General features: G+C 43.3%; 1 protein-coding gene across 1 annotated transcript in view; it reads right to left on the reverse strand.

Annotated features, from left to right (window-relative positions):
• Positions 1-422: 422 nt before the first annotated feature.
• ccdc17 (coiled-coil domain containing 17) overlaps positions 423-24,548 on the reverse strand; it is a 72,471-nt gene continuing 48,345 nt past the window's right edge. Inside the window, exons 8-13 of the mRNA XM_070886820.1 lie at positions 22,187-22,398; positions 17,534-17,619; positions 11,683-11,898; positions 10,080-10,302; positions 2,391-2,501; positions 423-913 (exon numbers count right to left, since the gene is read on the reverse strand). Coding sequence (XP_070742921.1) covers positions 749-913; positions 2,391-2,501; positions 10,080-10,302; positions 11,683-11,898; positions 17,534-17,619; positions 22,187-22,398 — 1,013 coding nt within the window. The 3' untranslated portion in view covers positions 423-748. The remainder of the gene's footprint in view (positions 914-2,390; positions 2,502-10,079; positions 10,303-11,682; positions 11,899-17,533; positions 17,620-22,186; positions 22,399-24,548) is intronic.

Here is a 24,548-nt window from a genome sequence, read left to right on the forward strand (position 1 = left end):
AAGAGTAGAGAACTAGAAGAGTAGAGAACTAGAAGAGTAGAGAACTAGAAGAGTACACGTTTCAAGCATCTTTTTTTAGGAGTATATTCTGTGTTAGTTAGGAACCGCAGAGACTTTTTTAAGAAAATGTTTGGCAAATCCTGCAGCAGCTATTTGTTCTATAAATTTCTTCAAAATTTGAATTGATAATCGATCAACAGGTAACAATGACAAATAATTTCTGATGTATTTTGTCTAAAACTATAGGCTTTACTGTAGACGGATACTGAAGTTACGGCCTCAATCCTTCCAACACTTTGCTCCAAATACGTTTTCTATTACAACGCAACATTTTTAATGCAGGTTTTTTTTAAAACTATATTTTTAATTAAAACTACGAATAGATACAATAAATCAGTAGTACATGTGATGTGATCTGACAATTATATAATTGAACTGAGCTTGAAACAAAAGTATCTTTTGAGAGACTACCTTTATCATTGCTCCCTTAAATTTAGTGTTATTCAGTTCTACAAAATGGTATTATATTATGTACTCCCACTCTAAATACAACGTGTAAATCTGCCTCTCACTAGATTGTCTCACATTGAAGGTGTTAAATTTGCAACAATCATGAAAATGGTCTCTTTCAATAAGTCATTCTGATCGTCAATTAAGTAAATCTTTTTAGGCTCAACAACGTCATATGTTCAGATCGCGACAGCCCTGTGGGAAGGAGTCAGGGAAAGGACTGATCTTACTCTTTCTCTCACCTTTGATTGGCTTTATGGAGGTCAACGTGGCCATCAGTAGGAGGAAGGTCAATATGACCAGTATGAGAAGAGAGAGAGAGATAATGAGCTGCAGGAGGGTGATATGAGAGGTGTTGAGGTGGAGGTGGATTTTCAGCAGGAGGAACACTGCGGCCTGCCATCTGCAAATGAAACAAGAGTTATCATTGACTTTATAAAGTGTACATTCTCAACTGTCCAATTGATTTTTTAAGTACAAACATATGATCTTTACCAATGCACTACTATTTTCAATTGTAAACTATTGTTTTGTTTAGAATTGCTAGATCCATACAGCTGTAAACTTTCCAATAGGATTTTGGGTTTAGTTTCAAATAACAAAACCTTGGCAGAATAGGAAAATTAAGGATTGGCTAACTAACAGAGAACAGAGTCGAGTCGGGATAAATGGTTCATTCTCTGGTTGGCAACCAGTAACTAGTGGGGTGCCGCAGAGATCAGTGTTCCCCAACTATTTATAATCTATACTAACAACTTGGAAGAAGGGACTGAGTGTAATGTAGCCAAGTTTGCTGACGATACAAAGATGGAGGAAAAGCAGTGCGTGAGGAAGACACAAAAAATCTGCAAAAGGACATAGACAGGCTAAGTGAGTGGGCAAAAATTTGGCAGATGGAGTATAATGTTGGAAAGTGTGAGGTCATGCACTTTGGCAGAAAAAAAATCAAAGAGCAAGTTATTATTTAAATGGAGAAAGATTGCAAAGTGCCGCAGTACAGCGGGAACTGGGGGTACTTGTGCATGAAACACAAAAGGATAGTATGCAGGTACAGCAAGTGATCAGGAAGGCCAATGGTATCTTGGCCTTTATTGCAAAGTATAAAAGCAGGGAAGTCTTGCTACAGCTATATAAGGTATTGGTGAGGCCACACCTGGAATACTGCGTGCAGTTTTGGTTTCCATATTTACGAAAGGATATACTTGCTTTGGAGGCAGTTCAGAGAAAGTTCACTAGGTTGATTCCGGAGATGAGGGGTTGACTTATAAGGAAGTAGGTTGGGCCTCTACTCACTGGAATTCAGAAGAATGAGAGGTGATCTTGACAAAACATGCAAGATTATGAGGAGGCTTGACAAGGTGGATGCAGAGAGGACATTTCCAATGGTGGGGGAGACTAGAACGAGATAGCATGATCTTAGAATAAAGGGCCGCCCATTTAAAACAGATGAGAAATTTCTTTTCTCAGAGGGTTGTAAATCTGTGGAATTTGCTGCCTCAGAAAGCTGTGGAAGCTGGGACATTGAATAAATTTAAGACAGAAATAGACAGTTTCTTAACCGATAAGGGGTTTTGGGGAGTGGGCAGGGAAGTGGAGCCAAGTCCATGATCAGATCAACCATGATCTTATTGAATGGCGGAGCAGGCTCGAGGGGCCTTATGGCCTACTCCGATTCCTATTCCTTATGATTTTATGGACTGTATTTTCCTTTTCCCACCTCGACAGGGTCCATGTGGAATGTTCGCCCTCCAGCCCAACTCCAACATGATACCAGCTCAGTTTCCTGGGTTGCAGTTATTATCCAGACATGGCAGGATTCCTACCATCAAGCCTACCAGTGACTCCCAGAATAATCCATGCCTTGCTGCAGTCAGACTTACCAAAGGTGGATATTGATACATGGAAGCATTGTGGGGATCAATAGTGGCCATTGATTGCACATCAGCATCTCTTGCATTTAATACTCTTAGGTAGACTTCAGCACTGCCAACCTAAATAAATGAAAATATAAGGAACTCTTAATTTCATAAGAATATCAATAGTATACTTCTGCTTACTCCCCCTCCTAAAGCACAGCAAGTATTGTAAAATGCATTATTTCATAATGCATGTTCGTGTAAGTGCACATGAAGCAATACATGTCTCTTCAACATCTCCCCAACCCATACTTGGTACTCCTGTAAATTATTAACTTTTGACAATTATGAATGGTCCCCAACGTGATTTTAAATCAAAGTTAATGATAGGCTTGATTAGAAACATTTTGTTTTAAAGAACTGTAGTTACTTTTGTGGTTTCATCATTTGGACCATAGCATAGTTGCAACTGTGGTACAGAATTCAGCATTTTAGGACGTGTGGAAAAGTTGTCACAGATTGGCAATGACTCAAATCAGGGAGAAAACACTGGAGAAATGTCTGGAGTCCTCTTCATGGTCAGGCTATTAGAGGAAGAGGTGGCCTTCTGGTGGGACAAGACCTCAAATTTGCTATACAATGAAACATAGACACTATGGGGAAATTTGGGCCCAATCACTTAGAGCAGCATAGCTAGCCGTGGTACGCTGACGTCGTGGGGGAAAAAAACGCGCCAAAAACTTACCGGGATAATTTGGCCGTTCCTGGATCCCTGCGGTCTCGTGGCGTGGTGCTGAGAAACGTGCGGGGAGCAGAACTTGGGCCACGCTTGCTCAGCGCAGCCGGCAGGGGGGGGGGCTTGGGCCCAGCGTCTCAAGTTCCGGCAGGGGGACGCATGTCCGTTTCAGCATGCGCGCATGCGCAATGGGGCAGGAAGCTTAGCAATCGGCCAATTAAAGGGAGAGTGTCCTCAGTGCCTCAGCAGCATTGGCAATGGACCATACATAAAAGTAAGCTGTGAATATTGATTTTTGGGTGGCTGAGGGAGTGGAAAGGAGTGCTGCATAGGTGGAAGAAAGGTGAGAACTGATTTTTGAAACGGACATGCGTCCCCCTGCCGGAACTTGAGACGCTGGGCCCAAGCCCCGCCGGCTGCGCTGAGCAAGCGTGGCCCAAGCTCTGCCCCCCGCACGTTTCTCAGCACCACGCCACGAGACCGCAGGGATCCAGGAACGGCCAAATTATCCCGGTAAGTTTGTTGCAACAGGAACAAAAAATTTCCTCCATAGGAAGTAGAGAAACTAGTCACTGTCATTGAGGACAAATGGCTGGAGCTGGATATCAGTAAGAGTGGTCCCACAAAAGTTCCACCCAAAGAAATGAGAAGACGATGGAACCTAGTTGCAGAAGAATACTCCGCAGGGGTGAATACCGCAAGATCTGGAAGCCAGTGCAAAAAGAAATGGCAGGACGTTGTTCAAGTAGTGAGTGTAAGTAATATCTTCATCTTTAAATGGAATTGCAATTGTAAATGTGACCATCTATATATATCCCACCCATCAGAAGCACACCATGTGTGAAAAGTTATATTTTCATCTTTGCAGAAATTGGCCCACAACAAAAGGGAAAGACTTAGAACAGGAGCAGGAGGGCCGCCAAATCTGCACCAATTATCACCCCTGGAACAGAGGGTTGCTGCCTTGCTGAGTCGCACCTGCAGAAAAAGAATCAGCAAGGCAGCAAGCTGGACCCACACGCGAGGGTGAGTCATTAGAATGCATCGTGGCCTTAAGGAGGTGGCCTTGGAAATAGCGGATGCATTGACAGTCATTTTCCAACATTCCATTGACTCTGGATCAGTTCCTATCGAGTGGAGGGTAGCCAATGTAACCCCACTTTTTAAAAAAGGAGGGAGAGAGAAAGCAGGGAATTATCGACCGGTCAGCCTGACCTCAGTAGTGGGTAAAATGTTGGAATCAATTATTAAGGATGTCATAGCAGCGCATTTGGAAAATGGTGACATGATAGGTCCAAGTCAGCATGGATTTGTGAAAGGGAGATCATGCTTGACAAATCTTCTGGAATTTTTTGAGGATGTTTCCAGTAAAGTGGACAAAGGAGAACCAGTTGATGTGGTATATTTGGACTTTCAGAAGGCTTTCGACAAGGTCCCACACAGAAGATTAATGTGCAAAGTTAAAGCACATGGGATTGGGGGTAGTGTGCTGACGTGGATTGAGAACTGGTTGTCAGACAGGAAGCAAAGAGTAGGAGTAAATGGGTACTTTTCAGAATGGCAGGCAGTGACTAGTGGGGTACCGCAAGGTTCTGTGCTGGGGCCCCAGCTGTTTACATTGTACATTAATGATTTAGATGAGGGGATTAAATGTAGTATCTCCAAATTTGCGGATGACACTAAGTTGGGTGGCAGTGTGAGCTGCGAGGAGGATGCTATGAGGCTGCAGAGTGACTTGGATAGGTTAGGTGAGTGGGCAAATGCATGGCAGATGAAGTATAATGTGGATAAATGTGAGGTTATCCACTTTGGTGGTAAAAACAGAGAGACAGACTATTATCTGAATGGTGACAGATTAGGAAGGGGGAAGGTGCAGCGAGACCTGGGTGTCATGGTACATCAGTCATTGAAGGTTGGCATGCAGGTACAGCAGGCGGTTAAGAAAGCAAATGGCATGTTGGCCTTCACAGCGAGGGGATTTGAGTACAGGGGCAGGGAGGTGTTGCTACAGTTGTATAGGGCCTTGGTGAGGCCACACCTGGAGTATTGTGTACAGTTTTGGTCTCCTAACTTGAGGAAGGACATTCTTGCTATTGAGGGAGTGCAGCGAAGATTCACCAGACTGATTCCCGGGATGGTGGGACTGACCTATCAAGAAAGACTGGATCAACTGGGCTTGTATTCACTGGAGTTCAGAAGAGTGAGAGGGGACCTCATAGAAACGTTTAAAATTCTGATGCGTTTGGACAGGTTGGATGCAGGAAGAATGTTCCCAATGTTGGGGAAGTCCAGAACCAGGGGTCACAGTCTAAGGATAAGGGGTAAGCCATTTAGGACCGAGATGAGGAGAAACTTCTTCACCCAGAGAGTGGTGAACCTGTGGAATTCTCTACCACAGAAAGTAGTTGAGGCCAATTCACTAAATATATTCAAAAGGGAGTTAGATGAAGTCCTTACTACTCGGGGGATCAAGGGGTATGGCGAGAAAGCAGGAAGGGGGTACTGAAGTTTCATGTTCAGCCATGAACTCATTGAATGGCGGTGCAGGCTAGAAGGGCTGAATGGCCTGCTCCTGCACCTATTTTCTATGTTTCTATCGTCACCCTTCAAATCAACCTGCTGACTGGCCTGCTATGCATCAAACTACTCATGCCACCTATCCTGCCCCCTCCTGCTAACCATTTACTGTTCTGTTGTATTTTGCAGAAGACGACGACAATCCTGAACATCCACCAGAAGATCCAGATGCGTGCGCTCCAGACCAAGGCGGGTGGGGGGAGGAAGGGTCCATGGAAATGTGTTCATGGGAGAATGCTGATAGTGATATGGATCAGTCCATATTACAGGGTATCACACTGCCACAATCTCCATGAGCTCCGCAGCGACATTACATGCTTTTACACCTTCAAGGTTGCGGGTCCCGGTGGCGGTGGTGAAATGCATGTTGGAACACCCAGTGTCCCACCGTCCCAACCTGAGCCTCGCACTGGAGGGGTGCCGCTAGGAAGACCCACGGCGAGGGGAAGGAGAATCCGACCAATCTCTCCTGAGATGCACCCTTCATCAGATGTTAATCAGGTTATGTCATTGGATGAGGAGACCAATGGTCTTACAAGATCACTCGTGGCGATCGTCAGTGGGGTGCGTGATGAGGTGGCGACACTGTCGGGAGAAATTTCAGCACTGAGATGGGAACTAAGGGCGGGCATTTCAGAGGGTGTGCAAACGATGGCAGATGCCATAAGGGAGAGCTAGCTGCTGCAATAAGGGCACAAAGGCCGGATACTCAAATGCCACTCCCCCTTCAATCCACGCACCAGCCACCGGTGAGACCCAAGACGGGCACCCAACCCCCCCCACCACCATCACCGACCCTATGAGGAAGTGTACTTTCTCCGAGATGTGGGTGAAGGATGGGTGCAGCCTTTCTTTGCAGTTGTTGCTGATGTTGTTGAAGTGCATTGTAAAATATCCAATAAAATATATTTTGCATTAAAACTGAATCATGTTCCATTGGGACCACACAACATTTAGGAACAACTGTAAAAAGCAAAAATCTCTCACCCCTACAGTCATGTGTGCCTGCCGCCCCTAGCCCTGGCGGGAGGGCTAGCCGGTGCGTTCTGCAGTCGGCAAGGTAGGACTGCTCTATTTTCAGTAGCTGATTTATCTTTCATTTATTTTTGATGATGTTGTGCAGCTGTTGTGCTGAATATGTTGTGATGATTGTTGTGAAGGCGTTTAGTGCTTTAAAATCCTCTTAACTCACCTTCCCCCACCCCTCCCCCTCCCCAACATCTCTAGCTACCTGCACTGATTTCTTAATGTAGGTAAGGTTTTTCTGTGCCTACAAAAGTGACCACATACACTGGCCTAAGTTAGTTTGGAGTAACTTTTAGCTGGCCAAATTTGCTTCTATGGCCAAAAGAGGCATAAGTGGCTGGTCACGCCCCCTTTTGGAGAGAAAAAACTAAACTAGAAAAAAAACTAACTGACTTACACTGGAGCAAGTTAAATGGGGAAATTTGAGATTTTTAAGTTACTCCAAAAAAAGCTACTTACTCCAGAAAAAAAAGGGGCAACTCCTGGGGAAATTTGAGCCCTATTTAAGGAAATTAAACAACAACTTGTATTTATATAGCACCTTTAGCGTAGTGAAATGTCCCAAGGCGCTTCACAGGAGTATTATAAGATAAAAAATTTGACACTGAGCTGCATAAGTAGAAATTAGCACAGGTCAAAGAGGTATGTTTTAAGGAGCGTCTTGAGGGAGGAAAGAGAGGCAGGAAGATTTAGGCAGGGCATTCCAGAGCTTGGTTTCTAGGCAACAGAAGGCACGGCCACCAATGGTTGAGCAAATATAATCAGGGATAATCAAGAGGGCAGAATTAGAGGAACGCAGACATCTCGGGGTGGGGGGGTGGGGGAGCTGGAGGAGATTACAGAGAAAGGGATTTGAAAATAAGAATAAGAATTTTGAAATTGAAGATTTGCTTAACGGAAGCCAATGTAAGTCAGTAGACACAGGGGTGATGAGTGAGCAGGACTTGATGCGGGTCAAGACACCGGCAGCCGAGTTTTGGATCACCTCTAGTTTACGTCAGGCAGAATGTGGGAGGCCAGCCAGGAGTGCGCTGGAAGTGTCAAGTCTTGAGGTAACAAAGGCATGGATGAGCTGAGGCAAGGGCAGAGATGGGCGATGTTATAGAGGTAGAAATAGGCGGTCTTAGTTATGCTACGGGTGTGTGATCGAAAGCTCATTTCAGGGTCAAATATGACACCAAGGTTGCGAACAGTCTGGTTCAGCCTCAGACAGAACAGTGAAAGACATCTTATGCTAAAAATATTTGAATACTAGTTATATTACACATTCAATTACATGACAAAATTACTTGTCCTGATCTTAAAATGCTAGAGAAAGGCAAATTAGATTCAAATGGAATTTTCTGAAAGGAATATTTTAGTTCTTGAAGTTTACTGAAGATCAAAATAATAGTCTTCTCCATCCCACAGACCCTATCATTGCAAATGTGAATTGCGTTCCACAATTAAGAGATACAAAGGACCCACAGCAAAAACAGAAAAATTACCAGCACTTTAATTATAACACACACATATATATGATATACCACAGGAATGGTTTCAAAGCTATAATCACATGCTAGGGTTCAGATGATTATTAACAGGTTAGACCTTGCTCTCATGATTTATAATGTCAAATAAATCCCCCCACCCCACCCCGCCCTCTCATGTGACTGGAGTAACATCCTAGTCCCTATTATTCTCTACATCCTGGATGGAAACAGTATTAGATCAGGATAACTCCAAAGTATATCGTTTTCAATTCTTATTAAGCTTTCAATAAGATAAAATGTCCAACCTCCATTTTCCTAAGTAACATGGTGGAAGTAGAAGAGGAAACTGCGACTACAGGGATCAACGAAAGTAGTATGTTTAGTGACGAGCCACCAGTTTTGTTTCGTTAATATCTTGGATTGCTGCCAGTGACCAGAGGGGAGCTTATGCCCACTTATTTCGACGTAATTGTGTAAGTGAAGGAGTATGGTGTGGTATTCAGTAACAATACCAAAGGGAAATCTGGGGATATTAACCGTGGGAATAATAATGTGATTGTAGAAACCTCACCAACAGAATTTGAAACTATATTTTGCTTCTGGCAACTGGTAACAATTTGTCTGGTGACCATTCTGCAGCATCTGCATGTTGCATACTCAGCTTTCTGTTGGGCAATAAATGTTCCATGTCCATTTTTAAGACTAAGTTATAGAATCATTGAATGATATAACAAAGGCTGAATGGCCTTTTTCGATCGTGCCTTTGCCAGCTCTTTTGATAAAGCTATCTTAATTAGTCCCAATCCCCCACTCTTTCCCCATAGCCCTGCAAATTTCTCCTTTTCAAGTATCTATCGAATTCCCTTTTGAAAGTTATTATTGAATCTGCTTCCACCGCCATTTCAGGCAGTGCATTCCAGATCATCATAACTCGCTGTGGTAAAAATAATGTTTTCCTCATTTTGCCTCTGGTTCTTATGCCAATGATCTTAAATCTGTGTCCTCTGGTTACCGACCCTCCTGCCAGGTGCAACAGGATTTTGACCACCTCCATTAAATCTCCCCATAACCTTCTCTGCTTTAAGGAGAACAGAGTTCCGAGGAAAGACTGCCAAAACTTGTACTTTTTAAATCTTGAAACATAAAACAACAAGCGGGCCTCATAGAATCATATATTTTTAATTTGTTCTCAGGATGTGGGTGATGCAGGCCATGCTTATTGCCCATCCCTCAGCACTTGTTATAAACAAGTAGCAGAAGGCATTAAGAGTCAACCACATAGTATGGAACTGAAGTCACATCTCAGCCAGTCAGTAACGGTGGCAGATTCCCTTCACTAAAGGTTGTTAGTGAACCAAGTTAGGTTTATAGAACAACACAGTAATTTTTCCCCCCTGGTGCAGCCCACAAATTACCAGATTTATTGAAATCAATTTTACAATTTGCCATGGTAGAATTTAAACTCACAATTCTAGTAGCATAACCACTACACGACTGTATATAAGATAGTCAACAACTAAATCTAGAAGATGACTTTAAATTAAACTGTGCAACTAGGACAACAGGTTGCAGGTTTAAACTGAGGGGCAAATTTAGGACTGATGGTGGAATTTAGTTACTTTTCACACACAAAGTGATCAACAGATAGAATGGATTTCCAGGAAGAATAATTTAAAAAGTAGTTGAGTGATACAGTCAGGGCAGGGCAGGGGGAAAAATACATTGTTGATGCGTTCTGAATGGATCGGCAAAGACGGGCTGAACGACCTTGCTCATCTGTGTGTGTCTTGCAATCACCAGCATTAAACCTGCATTAGCCAGACTACAAATAGAAAAATATAGCCTATTGTGTTTTTGGTTTGGTAAATGCAAGTATTGTACCAATGTGTCATTTACATATACCTGAGGAATTCCATTGAGCTGACCAGTTGTGAGAGACGGTTTTACTGGTAGGGATCGTACCGGAACTTTCCACCGTCCACTGATAACCTGATTGTGATTATCAAATATATCAATCTTTGCCCAGCCTCTGGAAATCAGGCGCTGAATTTCTTGGCCATATGGATCAAAGCCGCCAGCAGCTTGGAGCTCAATTACCAGTGAGATTCCAGGGGAAGGCCGGACTCTAGCAGCAGATACAAACAAAAAAAATCTTAGAAAAAGGACATCTTTGACCTTTTCTGTTCAAGACCTTTGAACACATTGTTGTCTCCCAGATTCATGTCTATCTCTCTCACAACTCCCTGTCCGAATCCCTCCAATGAGGTTTCAGTACCTTGCACAGCATCAAAACAACCCGAACAAAAGTAATAAATGACTGTAGTTGTAGCATAAAGGACAAGGAGGCTCTGCAGCTGCTAGAGCCAGTAACTGGGCCAGCTCATGGAGACACAACAGCCTTGCGCCCTTACTCCCGCCTAAATCGAGCACTACAATAGGTTTTGAGATTATGCAAACCATGATGTCACCAAAGGGAAGCACCTGTATATAAAGCATTAGGGGCACATATTTCATATTTTAGCTGTATTTCAATTCAACCAGAGGTTTTTGTGATAGTATTGGATAATGGATAATGTTTCAGCAGAGGAAAGGAACAGGATTCCGTGGAGGTGTAAACTGATGTAATATTCACCCTGTTTGGTCACTATAAACCAATGGCCTTGCTAATACAATGGATGTTACATATTCTAAAAGGGCAGAGCCTCTGACCTACCATGAGCAATACCAATGGGACAGTGTCAAATGTATATCTATCACACTTTATTGCATTGGCAAAACAATTGTTTTTTTAAAACCAGTCACTGACCTGGACTCTGAAATTTATAATCAGTAAAAATTCCCTGATGGACTTGAGCTTTATATTTAGCTATATCATCTGGATTTGCCCATTTAGAAAAGTGACCTTAATTGCACAGGCCAAGTTATCAACTAAACATAACAATCGGGCTCCAGACCCTGGACTAGTCCCAAGTATTTCCATAGGGGATCGGCTAGTTACATTAAAAGCATGGTATCTAGAGGATAATGGATAAGTTCAGTGAATACAAGGCAGCAAATCCAATCTTCTAGATGCTGACCAGCCTGTTGTGCTCTTTCATCATGTTCTATTTTGAATCTGATCAAGAGAGTCAGAGGACATCATAAATTAAAAGAACAAATTCTAAGTGTCTGCTCAAGTTGAGAGTTAACTTTATTGGTCCAATGGGAGGAGCTTTAGTCTCTATCTAAACCGTACCCGAGTGTGTTTGATCTGCTGTAAAAAGTGAAAAATTTAATTCACCAGTCCTAATATTTATCAATTTGAGCACAAATTTTATTTTCCAATTTTTTTCTAAAACATGGTCAATAAACAATAAGCAAGTCCACAAAGAAGTTGATCAGATATAATGATAAGTCTATATTACTTATACCACATTTCTATAATTCTCCTCACTAGTGCAGACCACTTGTGCAATATAACCAGAACTATCTCAAATGCAAATTGTTTCTACCATATCACCATTACCTTGGCACTGGTTGCTTTGCAGATAATATTCCAAAGCTGCCTTTGAGTCCTTCAGACATGTAGTGAGGTCCGCCTCCCATTTCACAGTACACTGCAGGTAAGGCCGATGGCTTCCCCATCTCCTGTCCATTATTGTACAAACCCGTAACCAGGCGGCTGAGGCGATATGTAGGAGCAAGGCCAAGAAGAAAATCATAGAAGACAACAAACCCTGCCCTGGAATCAAAAAAATCAGTTAGTGGCACAACAAGGTATTATTTAAATATCAGATTCAAGAATAATTATGGAGCTAAAATAGCAGGTGTAGCAGCAGCAAGGGAGGCCATGCATTGTGCCGCAAGGTGTTATTTTCAATATTCCGTTCAGTGCTGTAAATTGTCATTTCAATTGCAACTAGTGCTGTTTCCAGCGTGCTTTTGAGTTGGCATGCTGGCATTTGGAAATGGTCTTGCATTGTGTAGTATAAATAGTGCAGCCATTTCTTATCAAACAAGATAGAAATAAAGAAAAATAGGTGCAGGGGTAGGCCATTCGGCCCTTCGAGCCTGCACCGCCATTCAATAAGATCATGGCTGATCATTCCTTCAGTACCCCTTTCCTGCTTTCTCTCCATACACCTCGATCCTCTTAACCGTAAGAGCCATATCTAACTCCCTCTTGAATATATCCAGTGAACTGGCATCAACAACACTCTGCGGCAGGGAACTCCACAGGTTAACAACTCTGAGTGAAGAAGTTTCTCCTCATCTCAGTCCTAAATGGCCTAGCCCTTATCCTAAGAATATGTCCCCTGGTTCTGGACTTCCCCAATATCAGGAACATTCTTCCCGCATCTAACCTGTACAGTCCCGTCAGAATCTTATATGTTTCTATGAGATCCCCTCTCATCCTTCTAAACTCCAGTGAAGAAAGGCCCAGTTGATCCAGTCTCTCCTCATATGACACCCCAGCCATCCCTGGAATCAGTGGTGAACCTTCGCTGCACTCCCTCAATAGCAAGAACGTCATTCCTCAGATTAGGAGACCAAAACTGAACACAATATTCCAGGTGAGGCCTCACTAAGGCCTTGTACAACTGCAGTAAGACCTCCCTGCTCCTATATTCAAATCCCCTAGCTATGAAGGCCAACATACCATTTGCCTTCTTCACCGCCTGCTGTACCTGCGTGCCCACTTTCAGTGACTGATGAACCATGACACCCAGGTCTCATTGCACCCAGGTCTCATTGCACCTCCCCTTTTCCGAGTCTGCCGCCATTCAGATAATATTCTGCCTTTGTGTTTTTGCACTCAAAATAGATAACCTCACATTTATCCACATTTTACTGCATCTGCCATGCATTTTCCCACTCACCTAACCTGTCCCTGCAGCCTCTTAGCGTCCTCCTGACAGCTCACACCACCACCCAGTTTAGTGTCATCTGCAAACTTGGAGATATTACACTCAATTCCATCATCTAAATCATTAATGTATATTGTAAATAGTTGTGGTCCCAGCACTGAGCCCTGCGGCACTCCACTAGTCACTGCCTGCCATTCTGAAAAGGACCAGTTTATCCCGACTCTCTGCTTCCTGTCTGCCAACCAGTTCCCTATCCACGTCAGTATATTACCCCCAATCCTATGTGCTTTGATTTTGCACAACAATCTCTTGTGCGGGACCTTGTCAAAAGCCTTCTGAAAGTCCAAATACACCACATCCACTGGTTCTCCCCTGTCCACTCTGCTAGTTACATCCTCAAAAAATTCCAGAAGATTCATCAAGCATGATTTCCCTTCCATAAATCCATGCTGACTTGGTCCGATCCTGTCACCGCTTTCCAAATGCGCTGCTATTTCGTCCTTCATGATCGATTCCAACATTTTCCCCACTACTGATGTCAAGCTAACCGGTCTATAATTACCTGTTTTCTCTCTCCCTCCTTTTTTTTTAAAAAAAGTGGTGTTACATTAGCTACCCTCCAGTCCATGGGAACTGATCCAGAGTCGATAGACTGTTGGAAAATGATCACCAATGCATCCACTATTTCGAAGGTCACTTCCTTGAGCACTCTGGGATGCAGACGATCAGGCCCCGTGGATTTATCGGCCTTCAATCCCATCAATTTCCCTAACACAATTTCCCGCCTAATAAGGATATCCTTCAGTTCCTCCTTCTCACTAGACCCTTAGTACCTTCGGAAGGTTATTTGTATCTTCCTTCGTGAAGACAGAACCGAAGTATTGGTTCAATTAGTCTGCCATTTCTTTGTTCCCCATTATAATTTCACCTGAATCCAACTGCAAGGGACCTTCGTTTGTCTTTACTAATCTTTTTCTCTTCACATATTTATAGTAGCTTTTGCAGTCAGTTTTTATTTTCCCTGCAAGCTTCCTCTCATACTCTATTTTCCCCCTCTTAATTAAATCCTTAGTCCTCCTCTGTTGAATTCTAAATTTCTCCCAGTCCTCAGATTTGTTGCTTTTTCTAGCCAATTTATATGCCTCTTTCTTGGCTTTAACACTATCCTTAATTTCCTTTGTTAGCCATGGTTGAGCCACCTTCCCAGTTTTATTTTTACTCCAGACAGGGATGTACATTTGCTGAAGTTCATCCATGTGATCTTTAAATGTTTGCCATTGCTTATCCACCATCAACCCTTTTAGTATCGTTTGCCAGTCTATTCTAGCCAATTCACACATCATACCGTCGAAGTTACCTTTCCTTAAGTTCAGGACCCTAGTTTCCGAATTAACTTTGTCACTCTCCATCTTAATAAGGAATTCTAACATATTATGGTCACTTTTCCCCAAGGGGCCTCGCACAAGATTGCTAATTAGTCCCTTCTCATTACACAATATCCAGTCTAGGATGGCCACCTCCCTGGTTGGTTCCTCGACATATTGGTGTAGAAAACCATCCCTAATACACTCCAGGAAATCCTCCTCCACCGCATTGCTACCAGTTTGGTTAGCCCAATCAATGTGTAGATTAAAGTCGCCCATGATTACTGCTGTACCTTTATTGCACACATCCCTTATTTCTTGTTTGATGCTGTCCCCAACCTCACTACTACTGTTTGGTGGTCTGTACACAACTCCCACTCGCGTTTTCTGCCCTTTGGAATTCCGCAGCTCCACCCATACCGATCCCACATCATCCAGGCTAATGTCCTTCCTTACAATTGCACTGATTTCATTTTTAACCAGCAACGCCACCCCGCCTCCTTTTCCTTTCTGTCCATTCTTCCTAAATGCTGAATACCCTTGGATGTTGAGTTCCAGCCTTGGTCGCCCTGGAGCCATGTTTCCGTGATGCCAATCACATCGTATCTGTTAACTGATATCTGTGCAGTTAATTCATCCACCTTATTCCGAATACTCCTCACATTGAGGCACAGAGTCTTCAGGCTTGTTTTTTTTTTTTTTAAAAACACACTTTGCCCCTTTGGAATTTTGCTGTAATGTGGCCTTTTTTGTTTTTTGCCTTGGGTTTCTCTGCCCTCCACTTTTACTATTCTCCTTTCTATATTTTGCTTCTGTCTCCTTTTTATTTCCCTCTGTCTCCCTGCATAGGTTCCCATCCCCCTGCCATATTAGTTTAACTCCTCCCCAACAGCACTAGCAAACACTCCTCCGAGGACATTGGTTCCGATCCTGCCCAGGTGCAGACCGTCCGGTTTGTACTGGTCCCACTTCTCCCAGAACCAGTTCCAATGTCCCAGGAATTTGAATGCCTCCCTTCTGCATCATTCCTCAAGCCACATATTCATCTGAGCTATCCTGTGATTCCTACTATGACTAGCATGTGGCACTGGTAGCAATCCTGAGATTACTACTTTTGAGGTCCTACTTTTTAATTTAGCTCCTCGCTCCCTAAATTCGCCTCGTAGGACCTCATCCCGTTTTTTACTTATGTCATTGGTACCTATATGCACCACGACAACTGGCTGTTCACCCTCCCTTTTCAGAATGTCCTGCACCCTCTCCGAGACATCCTTGACCCTTGCACCAGGGACGCAACATACCATCCTGGAGTCTCGGTTGCGGCTGCAGAAACGCCTATCTATTCCCCTTACAATCGAATCCCCTATCACTATCGTTCTCCCATTCTTTTTCCTGCCCTCCTGTGCAGCAGAGCCAGCCATGGTGCCATGAACTTGGCTGCTGCCACTCCCCCCTGATGAGTCATCCCCCTCAACAGTACTCAAAGCGGTGTATCTGTTTTGCAGGGGGATGACCGCGGGGGTTCCCTGCACTGCTCTTCCTGTTGGTCTTCCATTCCTTATCTGGCTGTGTAACCTTTACCTGTGGTAAGACCAACTCACTAAACGTGCTGGTCACGTCATTCTCAGCATCGTGCATGCTCCAGAGTGAATCCACCCGCAGCTCCAGTTCTGCAATGCGGTTCGTCAGGAGCTGTAGGCGGATACACTTCCCGCACACGAAGTCGTCAGGGACACCGGAGGCGTCCCTGATTTCCCACATAGTACAGGAGGAGCATAACACGTGTCCGAGCTCTCCTGCCATGACTTAACCCTTAGATACACTTAAATTGGCAACAACAGTGCTAAAAGTTACTCACTGATAGAGAAAAGAAAAAAGAAAAAGTACTTACCAATCACCAGCCAATCACTTACCCCTTCATTACATCATTAGCAAAATCAGCTTTTTGGCTTTTAAGTTGAAATAAACTTAAAAAAATAAACATCTCTACATTACTGCAGCAAGGAATGGGAGTGTGGTGGCCTCAGAACAGGCTTATCATCTAAAAATAATTTGGATACTGGAGCCTGTGATAGGGGAGCCTCATTTACTGCAAAAGAACTTTGATGGAGGATATGTAGAACAGAACCTTTAACTGCACATGTGCAATGCATACACACTTTTATTGAGCTAATCCAATGTTAATCTAGTCTGGAGAATAACTAAAGCCAATTTTGTTGTCAATTTAGATTTTTTTATTGGATTTTCTCTGTCACTGTGTGAGCAACTCTCAGCAAAAATCAAATTTACTTCCTTGTGTACTTCTGTCCATGCCTCGCTCAACTGGACTGGAAAAAGATGCAAGAGAACAGTTCAGTGACACACACCTCCCATTCCCCCATTAAGAAATACTGGACTCAAATTAGATATTTCCTGATACCATGGCCAGTTCAGTATTTTGGAGGGGGGGTGGTGGAGGGAAGGCGGGAAGACGACCGGGAGATAGAGAGGTCGAGGGCAGGGTGGGGGTTAAGCTGTGCTGTTTTCTGCAGATTCCCATAACCAACACCTTACCAGGAATCAGTGGGGTTATATAGGGCAGGTTAAGCCCAGCAGAGGAGCTGGAATTAAACAAATCAGCATCTCGCCATGTCATTGAATTGAGGTTGCGTCAGGCAAAGTCGAAAGGTTGAGCAGCCTGAAAACTTGTCACTTGTTTGCATGGCAGGCTGAGGGTGAGCAGGTCAGAATCTTGCGACATAGTTGACCCCAGAGGAGAATGAAAACACGGAGCAGTTCAGACAGAGTATGGAAGCTGAGAGAGCTGATAGCTTACCATCTGTGGAAGGGAAATATCATCCACAACAATGCAAAGAAGAAAATAGAGATCAATTGGGAATAGATAGCTTTTAACATATAAAAACTTAGTTCAGTGGTGGAAATGGCAGCTAATTATTCACAAGGAAAATTAAAAGTATGTCGTACTTTGTAGGTTGTGACCTGATCCAAGGCTGAAAAGTTAACTCTTGTGGGACTGGTGAATGGGAGTTAGGTGGAGCATCACGTAACAATGGTGTGCAATGGACCAGTCAGTCAAAAGCATCAGACAGATTCAATTGTTTATATTCTATAAAGTAAAAATAGACACATGAATATTGATACTTACGCTGGGTCATAGGGGGCAGGTCCTAATGCATCTGGGGGATCCAGTAAATGCTTGGCAATCATTGGTGTTTGAGGTCTGGTGCAGCCCTATAAAACAGTCAATGGGATTTGTTTAAAGTGTTCACATTTTATCTGAATGTTTTGAGTTCATTAAAGCGCGAAACACCATGTAGCCACTTTGGATACCCAATGTTAGCATTAGCATTTTCAGGTTAGGTTCAGTATGGGTTTGATACAAAGCAAACCTGTCTCTTCTCTGCCGAAACCATGCGCCTTAACCCTAACCTCACCATCAAGTGCACCAATGTGATTTTTTGTATTTGCTATCACAGTAATTCTGGCGGCCTCAACGATATTACAAACACGATGAATTGTGAGCAGTTTTGTGCTGTGTGCCTTTGCCCACTCGGGTGCAGAATATCAGCTGGTTGTGATCTAATTTTATTTCATAGAGAAGATTTTCATCCTATCATTCTGGGTTGGATGTGTGGTAAAACGGGCTGGATGACCCAAGGTAAAGGATAAGTTACAAAGAAGAAAGTACGTGCAAACTATATATAGCACGTTTAGTGAGTAATAGCACGTTTAGTGAGTAATAGCACGTTTAGTGATCTGGTCACACCGCAGCTCAAGGCTACTCAGGTAGATAGGGAATGGGTGACCATCAGGAAGAGCAGTGGAAGGAAGGTAGTGCAAGGGTCCCCTGCGGTTATCCCCCTCCAAAATAGATACAACGCCTTGCCTTGGGTGCTGTTAGGGTGGCCGGGGGGAGGGGGGATGACTCACCAGAAGAGGGCAGCAGCAGCCAAGTTCATCGCACTGTGGGTGGCTCTGCTGCACAGGAGGGCAGGAAAAAGAGTGGGAGAGCTATAGTGGTAGGGGATTCTATTGTAAGGGGAATAGATAGGCATTTCTGTGGCCGCAATCGTGACTCCAGGATGGTATGTTGCCTCCCTGGTGCAAAGGTCAATGTCTCCTCGGAGCGGCTGCAGGGCATTTTGGAGGGGGAGGGTGAACAGCCAGTTGTCGTGGTGCATATAGGTACCAACGATAACGGTAACAAATGGGATGAGGTCCTACAAGCTGAATTTAGGGAGCTAGGAGCTAAATTAAAAAGTAGGACCTCAAAAGGTAGTAATCTCAGGATTGCTACCAGTGCCACGTGCTAGTCAGAGTAGGAATTGCAGGACAGCTAAGATGAGGAATGGTGCAACAGGGAGGGATTCAAATTCCTGAGACATTGGAGCCGGTTCTGGGGGAGGTGGGACTAGTACAAACCGTACCGTCTGCACCTGGCCAGGACCAAAACCAATGTCCTAGGGGGAGTATTTGCTAGTGCTGTTGGGAAGGGGTTAAACTAATGTGGCAGGGGGATGGGAACCTATGCAGGGAGCAGAGGGAAGTAGAATGGGGGCAGAAGCGAGAGATAGAAAGAAGAAAAGTAAAAGTGGAGGGCAGAGAAACCCAAGGCAAATCAAAAAGGGCCACATTACAGCAAAATTCTAAAGAGGCAAAGTGTGTTAAAAAGACAAGCCTGAAGGCTCTGTGCCTCAATGCAAGGAGTATACATAATAAGGTGGACAAATTAACTGCGCAGGCAACTATTAACGAATATGATATAATTGGCATTACGGAGACATGGCTCCAAGGTGACCAAGGCTGGGAACTCAACATCCAGGGGTATTCAACATTCAGGAACGATAGACAGAAAAGAAAAGGGGGTGGGGTAGCGTGCTGGTTAAAGAGGAAATTAACACAATAGTAAGGAAGGACATTATAGCTTGGATGATGTGGAATCTGTATGGGTAGAGCTGCAGAATACCGAAGTGCAGAAAACACTAGTGGGAGTTGTGTACAGACCACCAAACAATAGTAGTGAGGTTGGGAACAGCATGAAACAAGAAATTAGGGGTGCCTGCAATAAGGGTACAGCAGTTATCATGGGCGACTTTAATCTACATATAGATTGGGCTAACCAAACTGATAGCAATACAGTGCAGGAGGATTTCCATAATATGGTAGAATTCTTTAAGATGGAGAGTGACACAGTTAATTCAGAGACGAGGGTCCTGAACTTAGGAAAAGGTAACTTCAATGGTATGAGACGTGAATTGGCTAGAATAGACCGGCAAATGATACTCAAAGGGTTGACAGTGGCTAGGCAATGGCAAACATTTAAAGATCGCATGGATGAACTTCAACAATTGTACATCCCGGTCTCGAGTAAAAATGAAACGGGGAAGACGGCTCAACCGTGGCTAACAAGGGAAATTAAGGATAGTGTAAAATTCAAGGAAGAGGCATATAAATTGGCCAGTAAAAGCAGCAATCCTGAGGACTGGGAGAAATTTAGAATTCAGCAGAGCAGGACAAAGGGTTTAATCAGGAGGGGGAAAATAAGAGTATGAGAGGAAGCTGGCTGGGAACATAAAAACTGACTGCAAAAACTTCTCTAGATATGTGAAGAGAAAAAGATGAGTGAAGACAAATGTAGGTCCCTTGCAGTCAGAATCAGGTGAATTTATAATGGGGAACAAAGAAATGGCAGACCATTGAACAAATACTTTGGTTCTGTCTTCACGAAGAAAGACACAAATAACCTTCCGGAAATACAAGGGGACAGATGGTCTAGTGAGAAGGAGAAACTGAAATAAATCCTTAATAGTCAGGAAATTGTGTTAGGGAAATTGATGGGATTAAAGGCTGATAAATCCCCAGAGCCTGATAGTCTGCATCCCTGAGTACTTAAGGAAGTGGCCCTAGAAATAATGGATGCATTGGTGATCATTTTCCAGCAGTCTATCGACTCTGGATCAGTTCCTATGCACTGGAGGGTAGCTAATGTAATGTAAGAAAGGAGGGAGAGAGAAAACGGGGAATTATAGACCGGTTAGCCTGACATCAGTAGTGGGGAAAATGTTGGAATCAATTATTAAAGATGAAATAGCAGCGCATTTGGAAATCAGTGACAGGATTGGTCCAAGTCAGCATGGATTTATGAAAGGGAAATCATGTTTGACAAATCTTCTAGAATTTTTTGAGGATGTAACTAGTAGAGTGGACAGGGGAGAACCAGTGGATGTGGTGTATTTGGACTTTCAAAAGGCTTTTGACAAGGTCCCACACAAGAGATTGGTGTACAAAATTAAAGCACATTGTAGGGGGTTAATGTATTGATGTGGATAGAGAACTAGTTGGCAGACAGGAAGCAGAGAATCGGTATAAACAGGTCCTTTTCAGAATGGCAGGCAGTGATTTGTGGGGTGCTACAGTGCTCAGCGCTGGGACCCCAGCTATTTACAATATACATCAATGATTTAGATGAAGGAATTGAGTGTAATATCTCCAAGTTTGCAGATGACACTAAGCTGGGTGGCGGTGTGAGCTGCGAGGAGGATGCTAAGAGGCTGCAGGGTGACTTGGACAGATTTGGTGAATGGGCAAAGGCATGGCAGATGCAGTATAATGTGGATAAATGTGAGGTTATCCACCTTGGTGGCAAAAACACAAAGGCAGAATATTATCTGAATGGCAGATTAGGAAAAGGGGAGGTGCAACGAGACCTGGGTGTCATGGTACATCAGTCATTGAAAGTTGGCATGCAGGTACAGCAGGCGGTGAAGGCAGCAAATGGCATGTTGGCCTTCATCGCTAGGGGATTTGAATATAGAAGCAGGGAGGTCTTACTGCAGTTGTACAGGACCTTGATGAGGCCTCACCTGGAACATTGTGTTCAGTTTTGGTCTCCTAATCTGAGGAAGGACATTCTTGCTATTGAAGGAGTGCAGCAAAGGTTCACCAGACTGATTTCCGGGATGAGGAGAGACTGAATCGTCTGGTCCTGTATTCACTGGAGTTTAGAAGAATGAGAGGGGATCTCATAGAAACATATAAAATTCTGACGGGACTGGACAGGTTAGATTCAGGAAGAATGTTACCGATATTGGGAAGTCCAGAACCAGGGGACACAGTCTAAGGATAAGGGGTAAGCCATTTAGGTCCGAGATGAGGAGAAACTTCTTCACTCAGAGTTGTTAACCTGTGGAATTCTCTTACACAGAAAGTTGTTGATGCCAGTTCATTGGATATATTCAAAAGGGAGTTAGGTTATGGCCCTTATGACTAAAGAGATGAAGGGGTATGGAGGGAAAGCAGGAAAGGGGTACTGAGGTAATGATCAGCCATGATCATATTGAATGGTGGTGCAGGCTCAAAGGGCCAAATGGCCTACTCCTGCACCTATTTTCTATGTTTCTATAAACAAATCTGTTTTTGAGATAGGACACAAGATCATGTCCATGATTGTCAATAAATTTTATGAAAATGTTCACAAGTTACATGCCTCTTTACACTACGTATATGGTTTCATTCAATTAACTAACAGAAACCAAAAGATCATCAACACCAAATAGTGTAGAAAATTAGTGAAAATAATTAAAACTTCCATATAATTATTTCAAAAGGAGTATTCAGTGAATATTTGACCAATTGGCCAATTAAGAAGTAATTCTTTATAAATATACTTGATAAATTGACTCAAACGATAGCTACTCATTAACAGCTATCCTCAGAAAAAAATCAAGACAGCAAACCGTAAACCTTTTCTTGAAATTATTATTTTTTTTATAAACTAGAACAGCAGAGTTGTCCTTACCATGAGAGGCACTCGAGTGTGTTGGTTCAGAGCTAGTTGTGGGGGAGGGGGAGGGGGAGGGGGAGGAGGTGGGAGCAGATGTGGAGGTGACCTTAACCCTCTTCGCATTCGCATTCCGTTTGCTTCACTTTTCAGTATCTCGATTTCTCCTTGCAGGGCACTCATTTTGTTTATGTGTTCGCGGTGCATCTCCTGCATTTCCTTTTCCAACTCTAAAGTAAATCAGAAGAAATCTTTATTTGTTTTATAATCACTCAAAATGGCACAAATATTCCTGTAAGTGATTCTTTTCTACAACAGCAACTTGCATTTCTCGAATGCTCCTCATATACATATCAACATCTCAGAGCACTTTACAAGGATGTGGACAAGGATCGTGGCACACAAGAGGGAGAAACAAGATTTGATCATTTCTTAGCTTGTTGGAATGCTACACAAATACCTATTAAAAATAAAAATAATTTCCATCATTCTTTGCAAACTCCCTAGAAATGAAACAAGTTCTTATAAATAAACTGGATCGATTTACTCAAAAACAGTGGTTATTCATTTATTGCGTCAATCAGAAGCATCAAACAGGCAGGAAGGCTTAAACTTTTTCTTGAAATAAAACGCCTCGTCATGAGAGGCATCCAAGTGTGTTAGTTCAGATCAAGCTGTGGTGATGAAGAATATTCAACATCTATAATGATTAAAAATCTTACAACACACACCTCCTGTATGCTAATCCAAACTTCCCATTGTTGCATTCATGTCTAAGGTTTGTGATAACACTTTCTGTTATGAATTCCTATGTCCATATTTACAATAGAAATGCCTGCAAGGTGAAAGTAGATTCAAGAGTAACTTTTAAAAGGGACATGGTTATATATTTAAAATGTAAAACTTGCAGGGCTATGGGGAAAGAGCAGGGGAGTGGGATTAATGGGATAGCTCTTTCAAAGAGCTGGCGGCACAGGCACGATGGACTGAATGGCCTTCTTCTGTGCTCTATGATGCTGTAGTGTGTCAGTTTTGTGTCTCCAAAATCCTCACCCTGCAGTGCAGAAAAAGTCCTAGACTTCAACCAACTCTCCTTCGCATATTGCTATTTAACTATAAATGAACAATAATTAGTTGATCTCCTGAGTTATTGCACATGGGGAGTTGAGCCCAAGTATAGTCTTGGCAAAGTAGGGTTAGAAGGCTGTGGATAACTGGACCAGGGCACACAGATGTAATTGAGTCACTAATTGTAAATCATATATTCTGTCCTTAATACTTTGTGTTGACAAATTTCAGATCTGCACTAGATGGTCTTGGGACTGCGCATAATCAAACCCAGTGTCCCCGATAATCAGGAGTTTATCTTAACTGCCCAATATCTAGTCATACAACAACATGACCTGGGGCGGTTGGGGGGGAAGCAATAAGACCCCTCATTCTACGTACTGCACTCCATGGTCGCACAGACTCCAAGTCCGTTTCACCTATCTTCTGGAAGGCAAACGAATAAGCCACTACGGAGATGAGGCCAATCATAAACCACTAAGTTGGTTTATTTTACATGCAAACGAGCTCCCTTTCTTTTTCTCTTGGCCGTCTCCGGCCCTTCTATCTCCTCTTTTCCCCTAGGCACCCGGCTATGCCACCTATCATTTCTTCTCTCGGGTACTTTGCCATCTTGATCCCGATCCCAATCCATCACTGTTCCTCCGCCTTGCTGCTCCTGCCATGGTCCCAGGTTTGAATGTCTTTGAATAATCCTACAGAAACCCTAAATGTCTCTCCTAGCATTTTCTGGAGTGGCAGCAGCCCAAACTTTCTTTGGAGGTCGAAGAGGAGCATTCCTGCTCCACTGCGCCCCACAAAGCTAAGTTTTACTCTGCTGAGCGTCGGCCAGATTTTACTGAGCGGGGCCTTGCCTGTCCCTACCTCTGTAACCTCCGACAACCTCTCCCACCCTCTCTATTTCTCAGATTACAGCCTCTTGTACATCCCCATCCATTTACCTCATTGTGCCCCATGCTCTGGGATTCCCTCCCTAAACTCCTTCCTCTCTTTCCTCCTTTAAGACACTCCTTAAAACCCACCTCTTTAACCAAACTTTTAGTCACCCCATCTAATATCTCCTTCTTTAGCTTAGTGTCAATTTTTTTCTTGCGTCTCTATGATTCGCCTTGGGACATTTTTCGACATTGAAAGCACGATATAAATGCAAATTGTTGATAAAGCGGAAGGAGTTCACTGAATTCAAAACATCTGTTGCAATAACTACACTGATTGGGTTGGTAAAAACGTTACTATTATAAGGATATTATAAGTACCTTGCTTTTGTTACATGGTAATATTATGGGGAAGAAAAATCAGAAATCAAAAGTTT

The sequence above is a fragment of the Pristiophorus japonicus genome, chromosome 8 (genome assembly GCF_044704955.1).
Source record: "Pristiophorus japonicus isolate sPriJap1 chromosome 8, sPriJap1.hap1, whole genome shotgun sequence".
NCBI classification, from domain to species: domain Eukaryota; kingdom Metazoa; phylum Chordata; class Chondrichthyes; family Pristiophoridae; genus Pristiophorus; species Pristiophorus japonicus.